Source organism: Eptatretus burgeri, chromosome 10 (genome assembly GCF_056783735.1).
Source record: "Eptatretus burgeri isolate ZD-2024b chromosome 10, Ebu_testis_v1, whole genome shotgun sequence".
Lineage (NCBI taxonomy): Eukaryota > Metazoa > Chordata > Myxini > Myxiniformes > Myxinidae > Eptatretus > Eptatretus burgeri.
The window spans coordinates 81,672,492-81,691,039 of record NC_140970.1 but is presented as its reverse complement, the minus strand read 5'-3'; the positions used below and the strand labels follow the sequence as shown (position 1 = coordinate 81,691,039).

At 44.1% G+C, this 18,548-nt stretch overlaps 1 protein-coding gene and 1 non-coding gene across 4 annotated transcripts in view; one reads left to right on the top strand and one right to left on the bottom strand.

The window, feature by feature from the left end:
• Positions 1-4,154: 4,154 nt before the first annotated feature.
• TRNAW-CCA (transfer RNA tryptophan (anticodon CCA)) lies at positions 4,155-4,226 on the bottom strand. Its single transcript has one exon. It is a non-coding gene; the product is annotated as a tRNA-Trp (tRNA).
• Positions 4,227-4,656: 430 nt separating this feature from the next.
• The window catches only part of APEX2 (apurinic/apyrimidinic endodeoxyribonuclease 2), a 38,343-nt gene continuing 24,451 nt past the window's right edge, over positions 4,657-18,548 (top strand). The window contains exons 1-3 of one of the 3 annotated variants that reach the window (XM_085899107.1): positions 4,659-5,071; positions 11,655-11,738; positions 15,377-15,557. In XM_085899107.1, the coding sequence (XP_085755233.1) occupies positions 15,481-15,557 (77 nt within the window). In that variant the 5' untranslated portion in view covers positions 4,659-5,071; positions 11,655-11,738; positions 15,377-15,480. Of the gene's footprint in view, positions 5,130-11,654; positions 11,739-15,376; positions 15,558-18,548 lie in introns of all 3 variants that reach the window. The other 2 variants (XM_085899104.1, XM_085899105.1) reach the window with 2 other exon arrangements.

Sequence of the window (18,548 nt, the reverse complement as noted above, 5' to 3'; positions counted from 1 at the left end):
TGAGGAGATGAGACGAGCAGGTAAAAACCCACTGAAGAGAAGATACATCGTGAACTTGCCGTGGTCGCACGATGCACAACGAAGGCCTTGAGGGTCCATGCAGTGAGTCATTGCCACACCTGCTGATCATTGCCGCTCCTACTCCTGCTGATGCAACATGTGCCCAATGGTGCAGTGCGAAGGCCATTGCATCATGGGGCCATCACTGCTGGAGCCATCACTGCTGGAGCCATTGCATCTTGGGGCCATCACTGCTGGAGCCATCACTGTTGCCTCTGCTGTGCATAGCTCGTTTTGGTGGAACAAACTTGATTGCCAGAACTGCTGCTTAGTGGCCGTGAGTTCGAAGTTCTGCTGAGGCTGGACCTCTGGGTCACATCTCAAGCTCCCTCTGTTTCTTCAAGGATCATCTACAACCCATTGTCAGGCCCAAGCTCATACCGGCCAGGGCCTACCTTCTATGCGGTGTAGGGAGCGTCTAAACTGTGTTTCCCATTGGGTGCTGCTCTATCTACACCCTGAACCACTTGTCATCTGGCCTCGGGTAGCACGCCTTCACACTTGTGACAGTTGGTGATGATGAACAGGCCGTAAATTGGTGGAAATACACTCATTAACACATCTGGGGTGAGATCAAAATGGCCGTGGTTCAACATTCTTCTCCTTGTGAATGCTCGTTGTCATTAGTGAACTTGTTAAACACATGTCTTCTCTCCTTTAGGAATGGGGCATGGTGATCACGTGTAATATAATTATGTAAATTTGTCCAAATAGGACAAAAGGGGGTGATGTGGAAGAATAAAATTAATTATATTCATGTATTCTCAATTCCGTTACACTACTGTTTTTAACAGTATCGAATATGGTGTTACTATTGCACTGGAATCAAATTGACTGTCAGTAAAATCTCTTTTTGCAGCCTTTTGATCTCCAAAGTGATGTAAATGATATACAAGCAAGATGAAATGGTATCTTACTAAATCTAATGTGCTTTATCTCATTGAAATATATATCCAAATTAGTATTTCCAATGCTTAAATGAAACTGCTCTGCTGCTAAAGAGAATGATGCTTTGCTGCTGGCACCTAATGTCTGATGGTAATTAAATAACTCCCGAAAGGCGATTGCAATAGATGCCTTGTTGTCCAAATTCACTCGGCCTCATCATATTTTGTCTTGACTTTGTTGTTACTCTCTCCTTCTCATGGCCGGCCTCGTATTCCCATACTGCAATCATGACCTGAGCGTGTCTATCACCCCTTCCCTCCCATAGTGGCCATGTCTGCAGTACCCTTTCTCATGCTTGCCGGCCCCCACCCCCATTCACCCTTGCCAGATGTTTGCACTCCAGAATAGTATAAAAACAATTGCTCTGGGCATTTTGGGGAGAAAGAGGATCGTGTTTGTTATTACTTGTCTTGTTATCCTTTTTCCCATGCGCTTGTTGGTTGTTACTTGTATTTGATGTGTGCTGTTAATAAATGGTTTCAGACTCCGAAAGAGAAGAACTGAATTCTTCCACAGCTGGATACCATGGAAACCAAGGTCTTCAATATTGGATTCTCCCGTGATGAAGCTGAGTCGATGTGCCTTTCACTTTCACATTGTAGACAGGTCGGTGGTCTCTCTGTCATTTAATGACACCATTTTCTCGATTAATCTGTAATTCCGTTTCCTCCAAAAGCAACCAATAAACATCAATTTTTTTCATTCTCTCCTCTTCCAAGGTGTAGGGAATATATACACTCCATCAGAGTTTATAGTTTCCTTTTGAGCACTGAAGTTAATCAAAGTAAAGACCCCGCCAAGCACACTGTACTCGGCCCACGTACGTGCTGACACGCACGTGTGCAATGGTGCCGGTGGATGATGGTGGAAGGAAGCCAGGGGCAGGTGTTGTTGTTGTTGTTGTTGTTGTTGTTGTTGTTGGCAATTTAAATCCTAACTATCAAAAGAACTCACAGCGCACGTACAATTAATCACCCATTAAACATAGGACGGGGCCCTAACTAGAAACACATACTTACCGATATAGCTGATCTATAGGACCCGGCTGTTGTGTGCAGTAAACTTCCAAATCCGCAACAATATTACCAGTCGAGAGCTTCTTCATAAACGAGTGTGAAGCCAGGGTAGTAGTTGTAGTTGTAGTAGTAGTAGTAGTAGTAGTGATTGGGGTGGGGTGGGGGGATTGTATGATTCATTTCCCCTTTTTAAATGTCCCAAACACCATCATGAACTTAATAGCGAATGTAGTTAGCTTCATACTTAACGCATGCACATGAGAGAATAGGAAACAAAAGCAACAACAACAACACAATACTTTGGCAATTTGGAATCTGTGTGGTTGGCTATGACCCTTTTGCTTCCGTTTTTTTTTTTTTGCTTCCGGTTTTTGTCATGGGGAATGATGCATGCCGGGAGATAAAGGCATCGTCGGAGACATGAAAGACCCAAATATCAGACATGGTGTATATTTTCCTCCACTGATTTTAATAAAGATATCTCCCGCATCATCAAAAAATAATTTTTCATCGTGATTTACATTATTTGATCGCTGATCCCGAATCCAGGCTGAAGTAACCGGAAATTGCATATACAGTTGTGAACAAGTTAGAGGTAAAGTCAGAAGCGAATGTAAGAAGAATTCTACTTTCGCTTCGAGTATTTATTTTTTTACATGAGATCCTGTTCGAGACGGTGTAGTTGTCGTTGTGAAGGTAATGTTGAGGAAAAATTTTTTCAGATGAGATCCTGTTCTCGGCGGTGTAGTTGTTGTTATGAAGGTAATGTTGAGGTAATATTAATTTTTTTACATGAGATCCTGTTCTAGGTGGTGTAGTTGTTGGTGTGAAGGTAATGTTGAGGTAATATTTATTTTCCAGATGAGATCCTGTTCTCGGCGGTGTCGTTGTTGTTGTGAAGGTAATGTTGAGGTAATATTTATTTTCCAGATGAGATCCTGTTCTAGGCGGTGTAGTTGTTGTTGTGAAGGTAATGTTGAGGTAATATTAATTTTTTAAGATGAGATCCTGTTCTAGGCGGTGTAGTTGTTGTTGTGAAGGTAATGTTGAGGTAATATTTATTTTCCAGATGAGATCCTGTTCTTCGCGGTGTTGTATGTTGAGGTCAAATTAATTTTTTTAGATGAGATCCTGTTCTAGGTGGTGTAGTTGTTGTTGTGAAGGTAATGTTGAGGTAATATTTTTTTTTCAGATGAGATCCTGTTCAAGGTGGTGTCGTATGTTGAGATAATATTAATTTTTTTAGATGAGATCCTGTTCTAGGTGGTGTAGTTGTTGTTGTGAAGGTAATGTTGAGGTAATATTTATTTTTTCAGATGAGATCCTGTTCAAGGTGGTGTCGTATGTTGAGATAATATTAATTTTTTTAGATGAGATCCTGTTCTAGGTGGTGTAGTTGTTGTTGTGAAGGTAATGTTGAGGTAATATTTATTTTTTTAGATGAGATCCTGTTCTAGGCGGTGTAGTTGTTGTTGTGAAGGTAATGTTGAGGTAATATGCAGTAGTGTTATCACGGTTATAGAAATGCACAAATAATTAATTTGATCTATAGTATACCCAATCACACCTTTATGACTTACAAATTAACAACAAAACGAGAGAGTAAATAATCTTGCAGTTTTAAGTCTACCTAATTTTATAATAAAGATATCTCCCGCATCATCAAAAAATAATTTTTAATTGTGATTTACGTTATTTGATCGCTGATCTCGAATCCAGGTTGAAGTAATATCAGTTCACATATCCGAATGCTTTTCCAATTGTGCCAACAAAATGAACACACATTGACCTACTCTTTTCCAAAGATATCCTGTGACATTCATGCTGAAGCCACGGTTTTATTTGACAACTGTGGAGGCCCAGACAACGTCTTGCACTGCAATCTTTTCTGTCTGCCCTGACTCATTGCTGAGTCAGGGTGGAGAATCCTGGAACTGGAACCCATTTCCTTCGAGCTTGGTTTTAATACGTGGATCCCAAGGAACGGCACGTCTGCTTGCGTCATCACCAACCATTACTTTTAGAACAAAACATGGCGAAAAGGAGTTCTTGTCAATAAATTTCGTGGTTCCATAAATCCTGAAATGAAACACAGAGATCGAGTTGGACGAAATGGAAATAAAAACATTATGACCCCGACGTGATTTGAACACGCAACCTTCTGATCTGGAGTCAGACGCGCTACCGTTGCGCCACGAGGTCTTCGATATGACAGCCTTCTGGTAAATTTATATAGACATCGTATCGTGTCGTGTTACCTTTTGAAAGGTTTATTTCATGATGACTCATTTGAGATGCCCATGAGTGTTGTGTATGCCCAACGTAACATTGATTTATTAAAACCTGTCCGACAACACAGAACTGTGAGAGTGATGGACGAGTGTTTGCTCGGGCGGCATCATCGCACGTATTTATTTAAACCTTGACCGCAGCTTGTCAGGTATCTCATGTCGATGGACACTGTATTTTAATTATATACATTTTCTGTGAATTTCTTCTGCCGTAAAGCCTTTATCGACTTTGCAGCGTCGAAGGGAGAGTGAAGGGTACCTTCATTGGCGGTGTATAAATGTTTTATTTTTTTGAGCTGGTCTCACATGTTTGTGGATTCTTTAATATTGTGGGAATCTTTGAGACGAAGTTCTGACGTGGGAAATTATAGCTTTTTGTTTTTTTTTTTGGTGAAATACATCCTGTCACCAACCTCTCCGACATTGCAGTAATTTAAGCTATTTCGTGATTCAGTGTTTACTCGTAAATAAAATAATCACCGTCAGCGTCGGCCTCGGGTGGCAGTTTCCCGCGTCCTCGCAGTGGGATTAATAATATTAATTTTGTGACTTTGAATGAAGAAAGCTCATGAGGCGTAAACTGATGCTGTTTGTCAGGAGAGATAAGGAATGCTGGTTATGTTTTATGGTTGTTTGAGATTGGAAATAATTTTCTGAAGACGCGTTCATTGGTTCTGTTCAATGGAGATCGTCAGTTGGAACATCAACGGTGTCCGCACGACCCGCGTCGACGAGACCCAGGGGTCCTCTCTGAAGGTGTTGTTGGACTCTTTGAGAGCTGACGTGATCTGCCTGCAGGAAACCAAACTGTCCCGTACGTGCTGTCTGTCCGCTTCATGAGGGGCAAACACAAACTTGTGGAGGGAGTGGGTGGAGGGAGGGAGTGGGGTGGGTGGAGGGAGTGGAGGGAGGGAGTGGGGTGGGTGGAGGGAGTGGGTGGGTGGGGTGGGTGGAGGGAGTGGGTGGGTGGAGGGGGTGGAGGGAGTGGGTAGGTGGAGGGTGGAGGGAGTGGGTGGGTGGAGGGGTGGAGGGAGTGGGTGGGTGGAGGGGTGGAGGGAGTGGGTGGGTGGAGGGGGTGGAGGGAGTGGGTGGGTGGAGGGGGTGGAGGGAGTGGGTGGGTGGAGGGGTGGAGGGAGTGGGTGGGTGGAGGGGTGGAGGGAGTGGGTGGGTGGAGGGGGTGGAGGGAGTGGGTGGGTGGAGGGGGTGGAGGGAGTGGGTGGGTGGAGGGAGTGGGTGGGTGGAGTTGGTGGAGGGAGTGGGTGGGTGGAGTTGGTGGAGGGAGTGGGTGGGTGGAATTGGTGGGTGGAGGGAGGGGGTGGAGGGAGTGGGTGGGTGGGTGGAGGGAGTGGAGGGAGTGGGTGGGTGGGTGGAGGGAGTGGAGGGAGTGGGTGGGTGGAGGGAGGGGTGGGTGGGTGGAGGGAGGGGGTGGGTGGAGGGAGTGGGGTGGGGTGGGTGGAGGGAGTGGAGTGGAGTGGGGGTGGCGTGGGTGGAGCGAGTGGAGTGGGGGTGCAGGGAGTGAGGTTGGGTAGGTGGAGGGAGTAGGTGGAGGCGGTGGCGTAGGTGGAGGGAGTGGGTGGGGTAGGTGGAGGGAGTGGGTGGAGGGAGTGGGTGGAGGGAGTGGGTGGGTGGAGGGGTGCAGTGGGTGGGTGGGTGGAGGGGGTGGAGTGGGTGGGTGTGTGGAGGGGTGGAGTGGAGTGGGTGGGTGGAGGGAGTGGGTGGGTGAAGGAGTGGGTGGGTGAGTGGGTGGAGTGGGTGGGTGAGGGGGTGGAGTGGGTGGGTGAGTGGGTGGAGTGGAGTGGAGGGAGGGAGTGGAGGGAGTGGAGTGGAGGGAGGGAGTGGAGTGGAGGGAGTGGAGTGGGGGGAGTGGAGTGGAGGGAGTGGAGTGGAGGGGGTGGAGGGGGTGGAGTGGAGGAGGGAGGGAGTGGAGTGGGGGGTGGAATGGGTGGAGGGAGTGGAGTGGGGGGTGGAATGGGTGGGTGGAGGGAGTGGAGTGGGGGTGAGTGGGTGGAGGGGGTGGGGTAAGTGGAGGGAGTGGGTGGGTGGGTGGAGGGAGGGAGTGGGTGGAGGGAGTGAGTGGAGTGAGTGGAGGGAGGGAGTGAGTGGAGGGAGGGAGTGGGGGGAGTGAGTGGTTGAGGGGAGTGGGTGGGTGGGTGGAGGGAGTGGGTGGAGGGAGTGGGTGGGTGGAGGGAGTGGGTGGGTGGAGGGAGTGGGTGGGTGGAGGGAGTGGAGTGGGTGGGTGGAGGGAGTGGTTGAGGGGAGTGGAGTGGGTGGGTGAAGGGAGTGGGTGGGTGGAGGGAGTGGGTGGGTGGAGGGAGTGGGTGGGTGGAGGGAGTGGGTGGGTGGAGGGAGTGGGTGGGGGGAGGGAGTGGGTGGGTGGAGGGAGGGAGTGGGTGGAGGGGGTGGGTGGAGGGAGGGAGGGAGTGGGTGGAGGGGTGGGTGGAGGGAGGGAGGGAGTGGGTGGAGGGAGGGAGTGGGTGGGTGGTTGGAGGGAGTGGGTGGGTGTAGGGAGTGGAGTGGAGTGGAGTGGAGTGGAGTGGGTGGAGGGAGGGAGGGAGTGAGTGGGTGTAGGGAGTGGAGTGGGTGGAGGAGGTGTTTGATTACTTGCTCAGTGGCAGAAATCGGTATCATCAATTAAAAATGGATGAGGTGCGTGCGTGCGTGCGTGCGTGCGTAGGTGCGTGCATGCGCGCGTTCTACACATCGGGGGATGGATAGGGGAAAAATCTTACCACCCATTCAAATGTGTACACAATGATAGGCTTATAAACTCCTACAGAGTGAAGTCGTAAGGATTCAAAAGCCAATATATATATATATATATATATATATATATATATATATATATATATATATATATATATATATATATATATATATATATATATATATATATATATATATATATATATATATATATATATATATATATATATATATATATATATATATATATATATATGAATGTTACGGGGGGGGGGGGGTGATGAAACTAATTGATAAATACTTTCAAAACTACCATGAAAAGGTGAGGTTTTATTCAGGTATTAAAAAATTCTGGATCTTTGATTATTCCAAACCTGTAATCGACAGTATTTCCAACATGAATAACAGCGGTAAGACGAATAAATGTTTATCAACTTATGATTTTTCCACATTATACACAAATATTCCACATGACAAGCTTGTAACCGCGTTGGACAGAGCGGTAGATGAATCATTTGAAGAGGTAATAAAGTTTATCAAAAAAGAGCAAACTAGTCCTATAAAGGAAAATCAATATTCATGTAGTTTTTCAAAAAAATAAACGTGAAGAAAGCATTTAATTTCTCCTAAATAACAGTTTCTTTACATTTGGCAACAAGATAATCCAACAGACATTGGGAATCCCCATGGGTTCAGATTTGGTCCCTTTCTTTGAAAATTTGTTCCTGCACATGTAGGAGTCTGATTGGGTCGAGAACATGTGTGGGAACAAACGTTCAACTGCGAGAAGGTGTGGAAACTTCTTTAGATTCATTGATGATTTACGAACTATTAATGATGGGTTTATATTTGATCAGCTTCCATCCATCCATTGGGACCACACTGTGCAGAGTGTTGGTGCTGCCTAAGCAGTCTCCAGGGCTATTGGGCACAATCCTGGACGGGTCGCCACTCCGACACAGGATACCAGCAAGCTGGCACTCATTTTGCTGATTTCGGAAGGATGACAGGCCGAGTTGACCCCACCTGTTTCAACAGCTGAGCGGGATATTAACTCAGGACACGAGGATCCCAAGCCCGCCACCCGAACCATTAAACCAACACCAGGCATACAAATGCCTTTCTAAGACATTAACATTCCGAAGAAGTTATTCTATGGCACAGTTATAGGTGAAATAATTATGATTGAGAGCAACCACACACAGCACTGAACTTGTCAATAGATTAAAACAACTCGTCAGATGTTTACTAACACGGAGTTGCTGTTATCAGATTAAAACAAGTTTTCCTTAAATATCATAAAATGACACCAAATAGAATTAGTGAAATACAATACAAATAGTAAAAATATTAATAATGAAATATTTATATTAAAAAAAATATATATATATATATATATATATATATATATATATATATATATATATATATATATATATATATATATATATATATATATATATATATATATATATATATATATATATATATATATATACACAATGGGGAGAACAAGTATTTGATACACTGCCGATTTTGCAGGTTTTCCCACTTACAAAGCACATAGAGGTCTGTAATTTTTATCAAAGGTACACTTCAACTGTGAAAGATGGAATCTAAAACAAAAATCTTGAAAATCACATTGTATGATTTTAAAATAATTAATTTGCATTTTATTGCATGAAATAAGTATTTGATACATCAGAAAAACAGAACTTAATATTTGGTACAGAAACTTTTGTTTGCAATTACAGAGATCAGACATTTCCTGTCGTTCTTAACCAGGTTTGCACAGACTGCAGCAGGGATTTTGGCCCACTCCTCCATACAGATCTTCTCCAGATCCTTCAGGTTTCAGGGCTGTCGCTGGGCAACACAGACTTTCAGCTCCCTCCAAAGATTTTCTATTGGGTTCAGGTTTGGAGACTGGTTAGGCCACTCCAGGACCTTGAGATGCTTCTTACGGAGCCACTCCTTAGTTGCCCTGGCTGTGTGTTTTGGGTCGTTGTCATGCTGGAAGACCCAGCCACGCCCATCTTCAATGCTCTTGTTGAGGGAAGGAGGTTGTTGGCCAAGATCTCGCGATACATGGCCCCATCCATCCTCCCCTCAATACGGTGCAGTCGTCCTGTCCCTTTTGTAGAAAAGCATCCCCAAAGAATGATGTTTCCACCTCCATGCTTCACAGTTGGGATGGTGTTCTTGGGGTTGTACTCATCCTTCTTCTTCCTCCAAACACGGCGAGTGGAGTTTAAACCAAAAAGCGCTATTTTGGTCTCATCAGACCACATGACCTTCTCCCATTTCTCCTCTGGATCATCCAGATGGTCATTGGCAAACTTCAGACGGGCCTGGACATGCGCTGGCTTGAGTAGAGGGCCCTTGTGTGCGCTGCAGGATTTTAATCCATGACGGCATAGTGTGTTACTTATGGTTTTCTTTGATACTGTGGTCCCAGCTCTCTTCAGGTCATTGACCAGGTCCTGCCGTGTTGTTCTGGGCTGATCCCTCACCTTTCTCATGATCATTGAGGCTCCATGAGGTGAGATCTTGCATGGAGCCCCAGACCGAGGGAGATTGACTGTTATCTTGAACTTCTTCCATTTTCTAATAATTGTGCCAACAGTTGTTGCCTTCTCACCAAGCTGCTTGCCTATTGTCCTGTAGCTCATCTCAGCCTTGTGCAAGTCTACAATTTTGTCCCTGATGTCCTTAGACAGCTCTCTGGTCTTGCCCATTGTGGAGAGGTTGGAGTCTGATTGATTGAGTGTGGATAGTTGTCTTTTCTGCAGATAACGAGTTCAAACAGGTGCAGTTAATGCAGGTAATGAGTGGAGAGGAGTGATAATGGAATGTGTGATCGGAGTTGTAACTATGTGATAATACATTAAATCCTCCAGTGAGTAAAGTTTGATTTGTGATGTTGTATTGATGGATTGACTGACTGCCTGGACACAACTGAGGTTGTGGATCTGCTGATGTGGGTAATATACTGATGTGGATCTGCTGTTTGGAGAGGTTCTGGGCTGAAAAGATCGAAACCTTAAGGAAGAACGGTGCCCAGCTGATGATCCATGCAGTCAAGAAACCAATCAATTGCTTACAGGTTAAGGTTCTTTCTTTAGGTAAAGGAGCTATGTTTTGAGGTTTACAATTTAAATGAAATTGAATATAGGATGTTGTGAAATTAACATTATTTATAACGATCCTTTAAATTATATTATATTTTAGGAATAACCCTGGTACTGTACAATTAAAATGAATGTGTGTGTGAGACAAGTCTTCCATTTTGACACATTTCCAGTCATGTGATTGGCATGACCTCCACAATTTAATATCAAGAACCTGTCCTAATGTTGCAACCTAAATTTGGTAGCATTCTGTCGGGTGGGTCTGGAGAAGAAGATTTTAAAGGAATTGATACGATTTTCCCAAAAGGTGACTAAGTCGGCCATTTTGACACACTTCTGGTCACGTAATCTGCATAACTTCCACAATATAATGAACATCCCTATCCTACCATAATGTTGCAGCCCAAATTTGTTAGCCTTCTGACAGTTGGGTCTGGAGAAGAAGATTTTTGAAGGAATTTGCACGACCACCATTTTGGCACACTTCCTGTCACGTGATCAGCATGGCCTTCGCAATTTAACACTATGGCCGTGTCCTAATGTTGTAACCCAAATTTGGTAGCATTCTAACTGCTGGGTCTGGACAAGAAGGTTTTTGAAGGAATTTATGTGAGTTCCCCAAAAATTGACTGTCAGCCATTTTGACACACTTCCAGTCACGTGATCAGAATGAATTTGGCAAATTAACATCCCAACCCTGGCCTAATGTTGCAACCCAAATTTGTTAGCATTCTGACAGTTGGTTCTGAAGAAGATTTTGGAAGGAATTTACGCGACCACCATTTTGGCACACTTCCGGTCACGTGATCAGCATGGCCTCCGCAATTTAACACTATGGCCATGTCCTAATGTTGTCACGCAAATTTGGTATCGTTCTGATTGGTGGGTCTGGAGCAGAAGGTTTTTGAAGGAATTTACGCAAGTTTCCCAACAATTGACTGTCAGCCATTTTGACACACTTCCGGTCACGTGATCGGAATGACCGGCAATTTAACGTCCCAACCCTGGCCTAATGTTGCAACTCAAATTTGGTATTATTCTGACTGGCGGGTCTGGTAAAGAAAATTTTTGAAGAAATTTATTAAGTCGGCCATTTTGACACACTTAGTCATGTGACCGGAACGAGCTTTGCAATTCCTGTTACCAGTCAGGAGAGGAACGTTGCTGAAAAATATCAGCTGGATCGGCCCAGCGGTTTGGCCAGAGAAATTGAAAAAGGAGACGGACGGACGGACGGACGGTGTGCGATGACGATACCTTATCTGGAATGTAAATTCCTGAGAAGCTAATAACAAATGAATAACTTTCCCCACCCTGGCCCAAGCACATTGATTAAAGTTACGAAAATTTGGTCCAATGGGCCCACTAGTTTAAAAAAGGAGTCTGGGGCTTGTTTCTTTGTAGAACTTGTACTCTGACCAAAGGAGAGAACTGAAACTTTCCTTCATCATTGCTCCCCTAACTTTATTTTGAAGTGCAAAACTATCATTCCCAATTGTGTGCAGGAGATCTTCTTGATGAGCCTACAGCCATTGTTGAGGGTTACAATGCCTACTTCAGCTTTTCGCGTGCACGCAATGGTTATTCCGGTGAGCATTTTTATTTTATGAAAAATTCCTCAGTACAGGACTTGATGAAATTGCTGCAGAAAGTGAAAAAGCCTGTCTTTATTTAAACGTTAAAAAAATTCAAATTTTGTTAATTGAGAAGATCGACGTGTTCAGATTGGGAGACGATCATGTGGAAATAGTGGAAACTTTCATCTACCTGGGTTCTAAGATTGAAGTGAGTGGAGAATGTAGAGGAGAAATTAATAGACCAAGTATTGAGGAGAATATCAATGTCGGGATTGGCAAAGATCTGGAAAGACAAAGATATAACAATGCAAACCAAGAGGAGGCTGGTGAATGCACTCGTATTTCCAGTTGCAGTGTGTGGATGTGAGTCATGGACAGTGAAAAAGAAAGGAAGAAGATTGACAGTTTTGAAATGTGGTTATTTATGTATTTGTATGCAGCCTGTGGCTGCATCATTTTTCTGGTGTCGCGGCTCTGCCGCTAATGCAATGCCTGTTAGAAGCAAGCTGGTACTCATTTTGCCGACCTCGGAAGGATGACAGGCTGAGTCAACCCTACCTGGTCTGAATTCAACTGCCCAACAGGGACTTGAATTCAAAACACGAGGATCTTAAGCCAGCCACTTTAACAAGACTGCAAGAACAAACAAATCAGTGCTTGAAGAAATTAGACCACCATGTACATGAGAAGCATTGATGCTAAAACAGGAACGATCATGCTTTGGACACATCATGCATGCAGAAACCGAGTCTGGAGAAATCAACCATGTTGGGTGTATTTGAAAGAAGAAGAGGAAGAGGCAGACCATGTATGTGTTGGATGGATGGGGTAAAGGATGCAACCAAGCTGTCTCTGCCAGAGCTTTGGTAAGCAGTGTAGGATGGGGATGTTTGGAGAAATGTAATCATGAACTTCATCAGAAGTTAGACATGACTTGATGGAACTGGATATTTCCCCAGTACACATCCTGAATATATGAAATTGTCTGAAATGCAATCTTTGAGATTGTTGTTGATTTCTCATGAAAATTGAGTGAGCACCTCATCCGAAGAAAGGCACTCTCACCCTTGGCGTGAAGGGGTTTCAAGTGACTCAGCAATTGCCCAGAAGGCTAATGTATTTTTCTAAACGATGCTGCAGATTCTGATTGTTAACTCCGCCACCGAAGGTGAAGGAGGTTATATTTTCACCCCTTTCTGTCTTTGTTATCTTGCCAAAATGAAGTTTTTGCAAGATATGTTGGTCAGCTTGTATGTTTTTTTTTTGTTGTTGTTGTTTGTCTGTAATCACGTATCGATCACTCTGCAGAGCACAGTTATCATTGGAAATTTTTGTAACTTCGCATATCAGAGGCATATAGAGGTCCCTTTCAGCGCATAAAATTTTCAAGGTCAAGGTCAAAGGTCAAGGTCACTTTGTCGCAAATCAGGGGAGTCGACGAAACCCTTATTTTTTGAGTAATTTTGATCGGATAGTCTTCAAACTTCATGGGAATATAGTTCATGGTCTGGCGCTCAGCTGATTAATTTTTGGTGGCGATCGGCCTTGACCTTCATGGTTCGCGCTGGAGGTCAAAAGTTTTTGACCCCAAGGTCAAATTTTGAAATCTTAGGTACCATATCGTGTAATACCTCAAATTGAACACCTCGATGAGTGCTTTCTAGATATGTCAAGCTTGAGACATTATGACGTCATTTGGTGACGTTATGAGGCAAACCCATATTTTCATGGTTACTCTGTAGAACGATTCTCCTCGGAATCTCTGGTCGGCAGATATTCCTCAAGGAGTTGCTCCTGGTGGATAGCAGCTCTGTTCACCTCAGTGTGACCTTAAAGAAGTCACACGTGGTCACCTTTTGGCAAGATATGGGTCACCCTGCGGGTGACATTGGTTTTATTTTTGTTTGTCTGTTTGTTTGTGTGCAGGATATCTCAAAAAGTTGTGTACAGGTTGGGTGTGTGACAAGGACGAACTGATTATATTTTGGTGAAAATCCGGATCCGTATCCGACTACTGGAATTTTTAAATTGATTCTTCACCACTGAGAAATGGTGCGAACCAATATATAGTACGATATCTCAAAAAGCTGCGGACTGATTCGGACGAAACTTGGTGGACACGTTGAGTGTGTGACAAGGACGAATTATTTCAATTTTGGTGAAGATCCGAATCTGGATCTAGATACGACAATTATTTAATTTTTAAGTGATTCTATACCCTTGAGAGATAGGGGAAAAATGACATATATATATATATATATATATATATATATATATATATATATATATATATATATATATATATATATATATATATATATATATATATATATATATATAGCATGATATCTCAAAAAGTTGTGGACAGATTGGGATGAAACTTGATGGGCAGTTTGGGTATAATAGCAGATACCCATCTATGATGGGTGTGGGGGACAGGACGGATCACAATACTTGGTTATGGTAGTTTCTTATGATGTTTTGCGCTGCATTCAACAGCTTAGTTCATATTGGTGGCTTGTCTGGGTGCCCATGGTAGCGTTTGAGACCGGTCGCTTTAGATTGTTGGCCTTGACGCATAGTGCCGGATGAGTAACACAAATGATTTGACATATCATTTCTATATTACCTCCATGAACAGATTAACAACATGGCAGGATAAAAGTCGTAAATGCTGAGTTGAACAAACGTCCTGAACTCATGGACTTAGTTCAGTAAAGCACGTGGTCTGGGACCCGGCCGTCGGTTTGCCGCCGAACGCTGCTGATTGTGACGTCATCGATTCCCTCTTTGAAAATTATATCTTTATTCAATTTTTTTCAATCCGCTATCACCTGCGTAAATACATGGAACACATAATGTGATTATTTCCGAAGTATGAACAGAATATGTTCGGAGAAAAGTGTGTTAGAAGTTCCAGGCTTACGCCCATTACATTATGATAACAAGGAAGAATTGATTCAATTTTGGTGAAGATCCGAATCCGAATCCGGATCCGAGTATTTTTTGAGTGATCGGGCCAAAACGATATACAGCACAATATCTGAAAAAGTTATGGACGGATTCCGCCGAAACGTAGTGGATGAATTGGTTAGGTGACGAGAACAAGCCGATTAAATTTTAGTTCTTGTCCGCATCCAGATCTGGCCTATCAGTGGGATAGAAAACGTAAATTAATCAGCTTGGCAGAGCTATGTACTCGACTCAGTGGCTGTTCTAGTATTACCTGTGTGAAGGGGTGGGGCTGAAGAGCTGGGAGGGGGCAGGATCAGGTTGAGTGTGGGATTACAAATCCAGAATACCATTTCTCATCATTGGCACAAACAAAACAAAAAATTATTTTTCAGGAATCCATGTTATCTCCAGAAAATATAATTTTAAGTGGGTATGTGAATGCAGATAAACAAGTAATAGGAAAATGGTTGAGTTGGTAGGGGGTGGGGGTGGGTGGGGGTTGTGAGTGTGTTGAGGTAAAAGTAAAATGTCTTGGAGAGAAACACTTCTAATCGGGTTGCTCATATGTTCCTTTTTTTTGTTGTATACAATATCGAGGCTTGCATAAGAGCGACAATTGAAGTTCCTGTCGGAATTTAAAGTGCCACAGGTATTTTGATAATTATTCAATAATATTATTGATGTGTGCACCTTAGGTGTGGTCACATACTGCAAAAATAGCGCAATACCTATTGCTGCAGAAGAGGGCCTGTCGGGGCTACTGGTGGGACACGGCAACAGTGTGGGCTGCTATGGAGACATGTCTGACTTCAGCACAAATGAACTGCAGGCCTTGGATGCAGAGGGCCGTGCAGTAATCACCCAGCACCATGTGGTGTACGTAACCCCCATCCGCTTGTTACCCTGCATTATAAGAGTTCTTTCTGAAATATAATTTATTGTCGACTTTTGTGAGGAGTGAACCATTTAACACATTGTACAAGTTGAGTATTGTGCCTTTTGGTGACTTTTGAGAAAAATGAAGTGCCGTATTTTCCGGTGTATAAACCACACTTTTTTATCTGCAAAAAAAGGTAAAAATTGGCGGTGCAGTTAATACACGGGTGTAGAAAAAAAATCAATCTTAAAAACAATCAATGCTGAATTTCAATTATATTCCAAAGGAACACTTTTTTTTTTTAGCAGTTTGAACTGCTGTTAAGCTCAATTCTGCCATTTAAAAATTGAAAATCGGTTCAGGTTAAGAGTTTGTACAGCGTTTTATTAACCGTGTTTGGAAATTAAATAAAGTCACGCTTGGAAACGTCTGGAGATGCCTGGAGACACTCGGAGTTCAGGTGTGTGGCGGGTACAGAGCCTCGTGGCTCTGAAAACGCCATTAAACACAAAAGAAGAAGAAGAACACCTGGTCTCGCATCAAAAGAAGAATTATTCACAATAGCTCGAGCATATGTCATGTATATGTGGGAAAAATTACATGCCCAGACCAGGAATCAAACCCAGGTCCTCTGGAAAACTACCAGTGCTCTGCCATCTGAGCTATCTGGGCTGCCCACAGGCTGAATACGCAATTCTCCCACTGATAGATGCCACTCTCTTTTCCCTGCTGCTTCCGGGGCACAAAGAGAGTTCTATCTATCAAGATGCCAAGGTGCTCATTCACCACAGCGTTCAAATTCTCCATCTGCTGGTCTGCAGAAGAGCTTGGGAACAAGGAAGCTGGGAGACGATTCGGCATGGACGAGTCCGTCATCCGGCACTGGAGTACAAGCAAGGCAACGATAGAGAAGATGCCAAGGAAGAAGAAGGCGCTGAAGGAAAAGTCAGTGAAGTGGCCTCAGTTCAAGGAGCATCTCATCGCTTGGGTCTTGTAGAAGTGAGCAGAGAGAGGGTTATGCCATCTCAACACTTGCTCTCAGGTTGAAGGTGAGGAGCCCAGCAAAGGAGCAGACATTGGGGACTTCACGGCCAGCCCGTCGTCGGTCTACAGGTTCATGGCACGCCATCAACTGTCGGTTTGACGCCGCACACACACATCTCCCATCAACAAGCCGTTCAAGGATGGGCAATGTCGCTGTTGGTCCGACTGGATAATGAGTGGGGAGAAGACCTACACCTAGAGCAGGAGGATGAGAAAGGTCGACCTTCTGATGATCTGCGGCTGGATCGACAAGGTGTGGGAGAAAACATCATCAATGAGCATTTCTGAAATGCTGCATCTCCAACAACATGGACGGCACAGAGGACGACATCATTTGGGAGGAGGAGGCTGTAAATTACAGTGTCGTGGACAGCAACAGGGACTTGCTCTATCCTGATTCAGACAAGGAGTTCTGTGCCGTCTTCGACGAGGAAAGCAATGACAAGGATTTCCTCAGGTTTGGCTGAAAAGCTTCATCAAACCCAAACAGCCCTTTTCAGGGCCACAAATCTCCAAGAAATATGTATGACACCAGTATAAATCCCTTTTCTTCCTTTTTCAATTAACAAAAAAAATTCTCTTCATAATATGAAAGAAAAATAAAAACTTGGTATCCTCTCCTCTTTCTTCAACTTCTTGAAAATGAGAATAAGACTGTTGGATTAAATTAAACAGACATCGGAGTGAGCATGTTGATACCTCCATCACTTCGTCCCATACAAAGTTAATGTACAAACGTATTTAGATCCAGATGAGAAAATAAAATGATCAATATATGTATTCAAATTTTTTTCTTCTTCTCCTTCTTCTTCTTTCGGCTAGCTCCCGTAAGGGGTCGCCACAGCGGATCAACCATCTCCATTTCGCTCTATCCTCCACATCTTCCATTGACACTCCAACCACCCGCATGTCCGCCCTTACCGTATCCATTAACCTCTTCTTTGGCCTTCCTCTTCTCCTCCTGCCTGGCGGCTCCATCTTCAACATCCTTCTCCCGATATACTCCGCTTCCCTCCTGTGCACATGTCCAAACCATCTCGATCTCGCCTCTCTCACTTTGTCTCCAAACCGTCCCACCTGCGTTGTCCCTCTAATACACTCATTCCTTATCCTGTCCATCCTCGTCACTCCCAACGAGAATCGCAGCATCTTTAACTCTGCCACCTCCAGCTCTGCTTCCTGTCTTTTTGTTAGCGCCACCGCCTCCAAACCATACAACATAGCTGGTCTCGCTACCGTCTTATACACTTTCCCCTTCACTCTTGCAGCTACGCTTCTGTCACAAATCACTCCTGCAACTCTTCTCCAACCACTCCATCCTGCCTGCACTCTCTTTTCACTTTTCTCCCACACTCTCCGTTACTTTGGACAGTTGATCCCAAGTATTTAAACCCATCCACCTTCCCCACCTCAACTCCTTTCAACCGCACCATACCACCACCCTCCCTCTCATTTATGCACATGTACTCCGTCTTACTCCGACTGACTATCATTCCCCTTCTCTCCAGTGCGTACCTCCACCTCTCGAGGCTCGCCTCAGCCTGCTCCCTACTCTCCCGACAGATCATGATGTCATCCGCGAACATCATAGTCCATGGAGACTCCAGTCTGATCTCGTCCGTCAACCTGTCCATCACCATTGCAAACAGGAAAGGGTTCAGAGTCGATCCTTGGTGCAATCCCACTTTTACCTTAAACCGGTCCGTCATTCCTACCGCACACTTCACTGCTGTCACACTGTCCTCATACATATCCTGCACGATCCTCACATACTTCTCCACCACTCCCGACTTCCTCATGCAATGCCACAACTCCTCTCTTGGCACCCTATCATAAGCTTTCTCGAAATCCACAAACACACAATGTAACTCCTTCTGGCCTTCCCTATACTTCTCCATCAACATTCTCAAAGCAAACATCGCATCAGTGGTGCTCTTTCCTGGCAT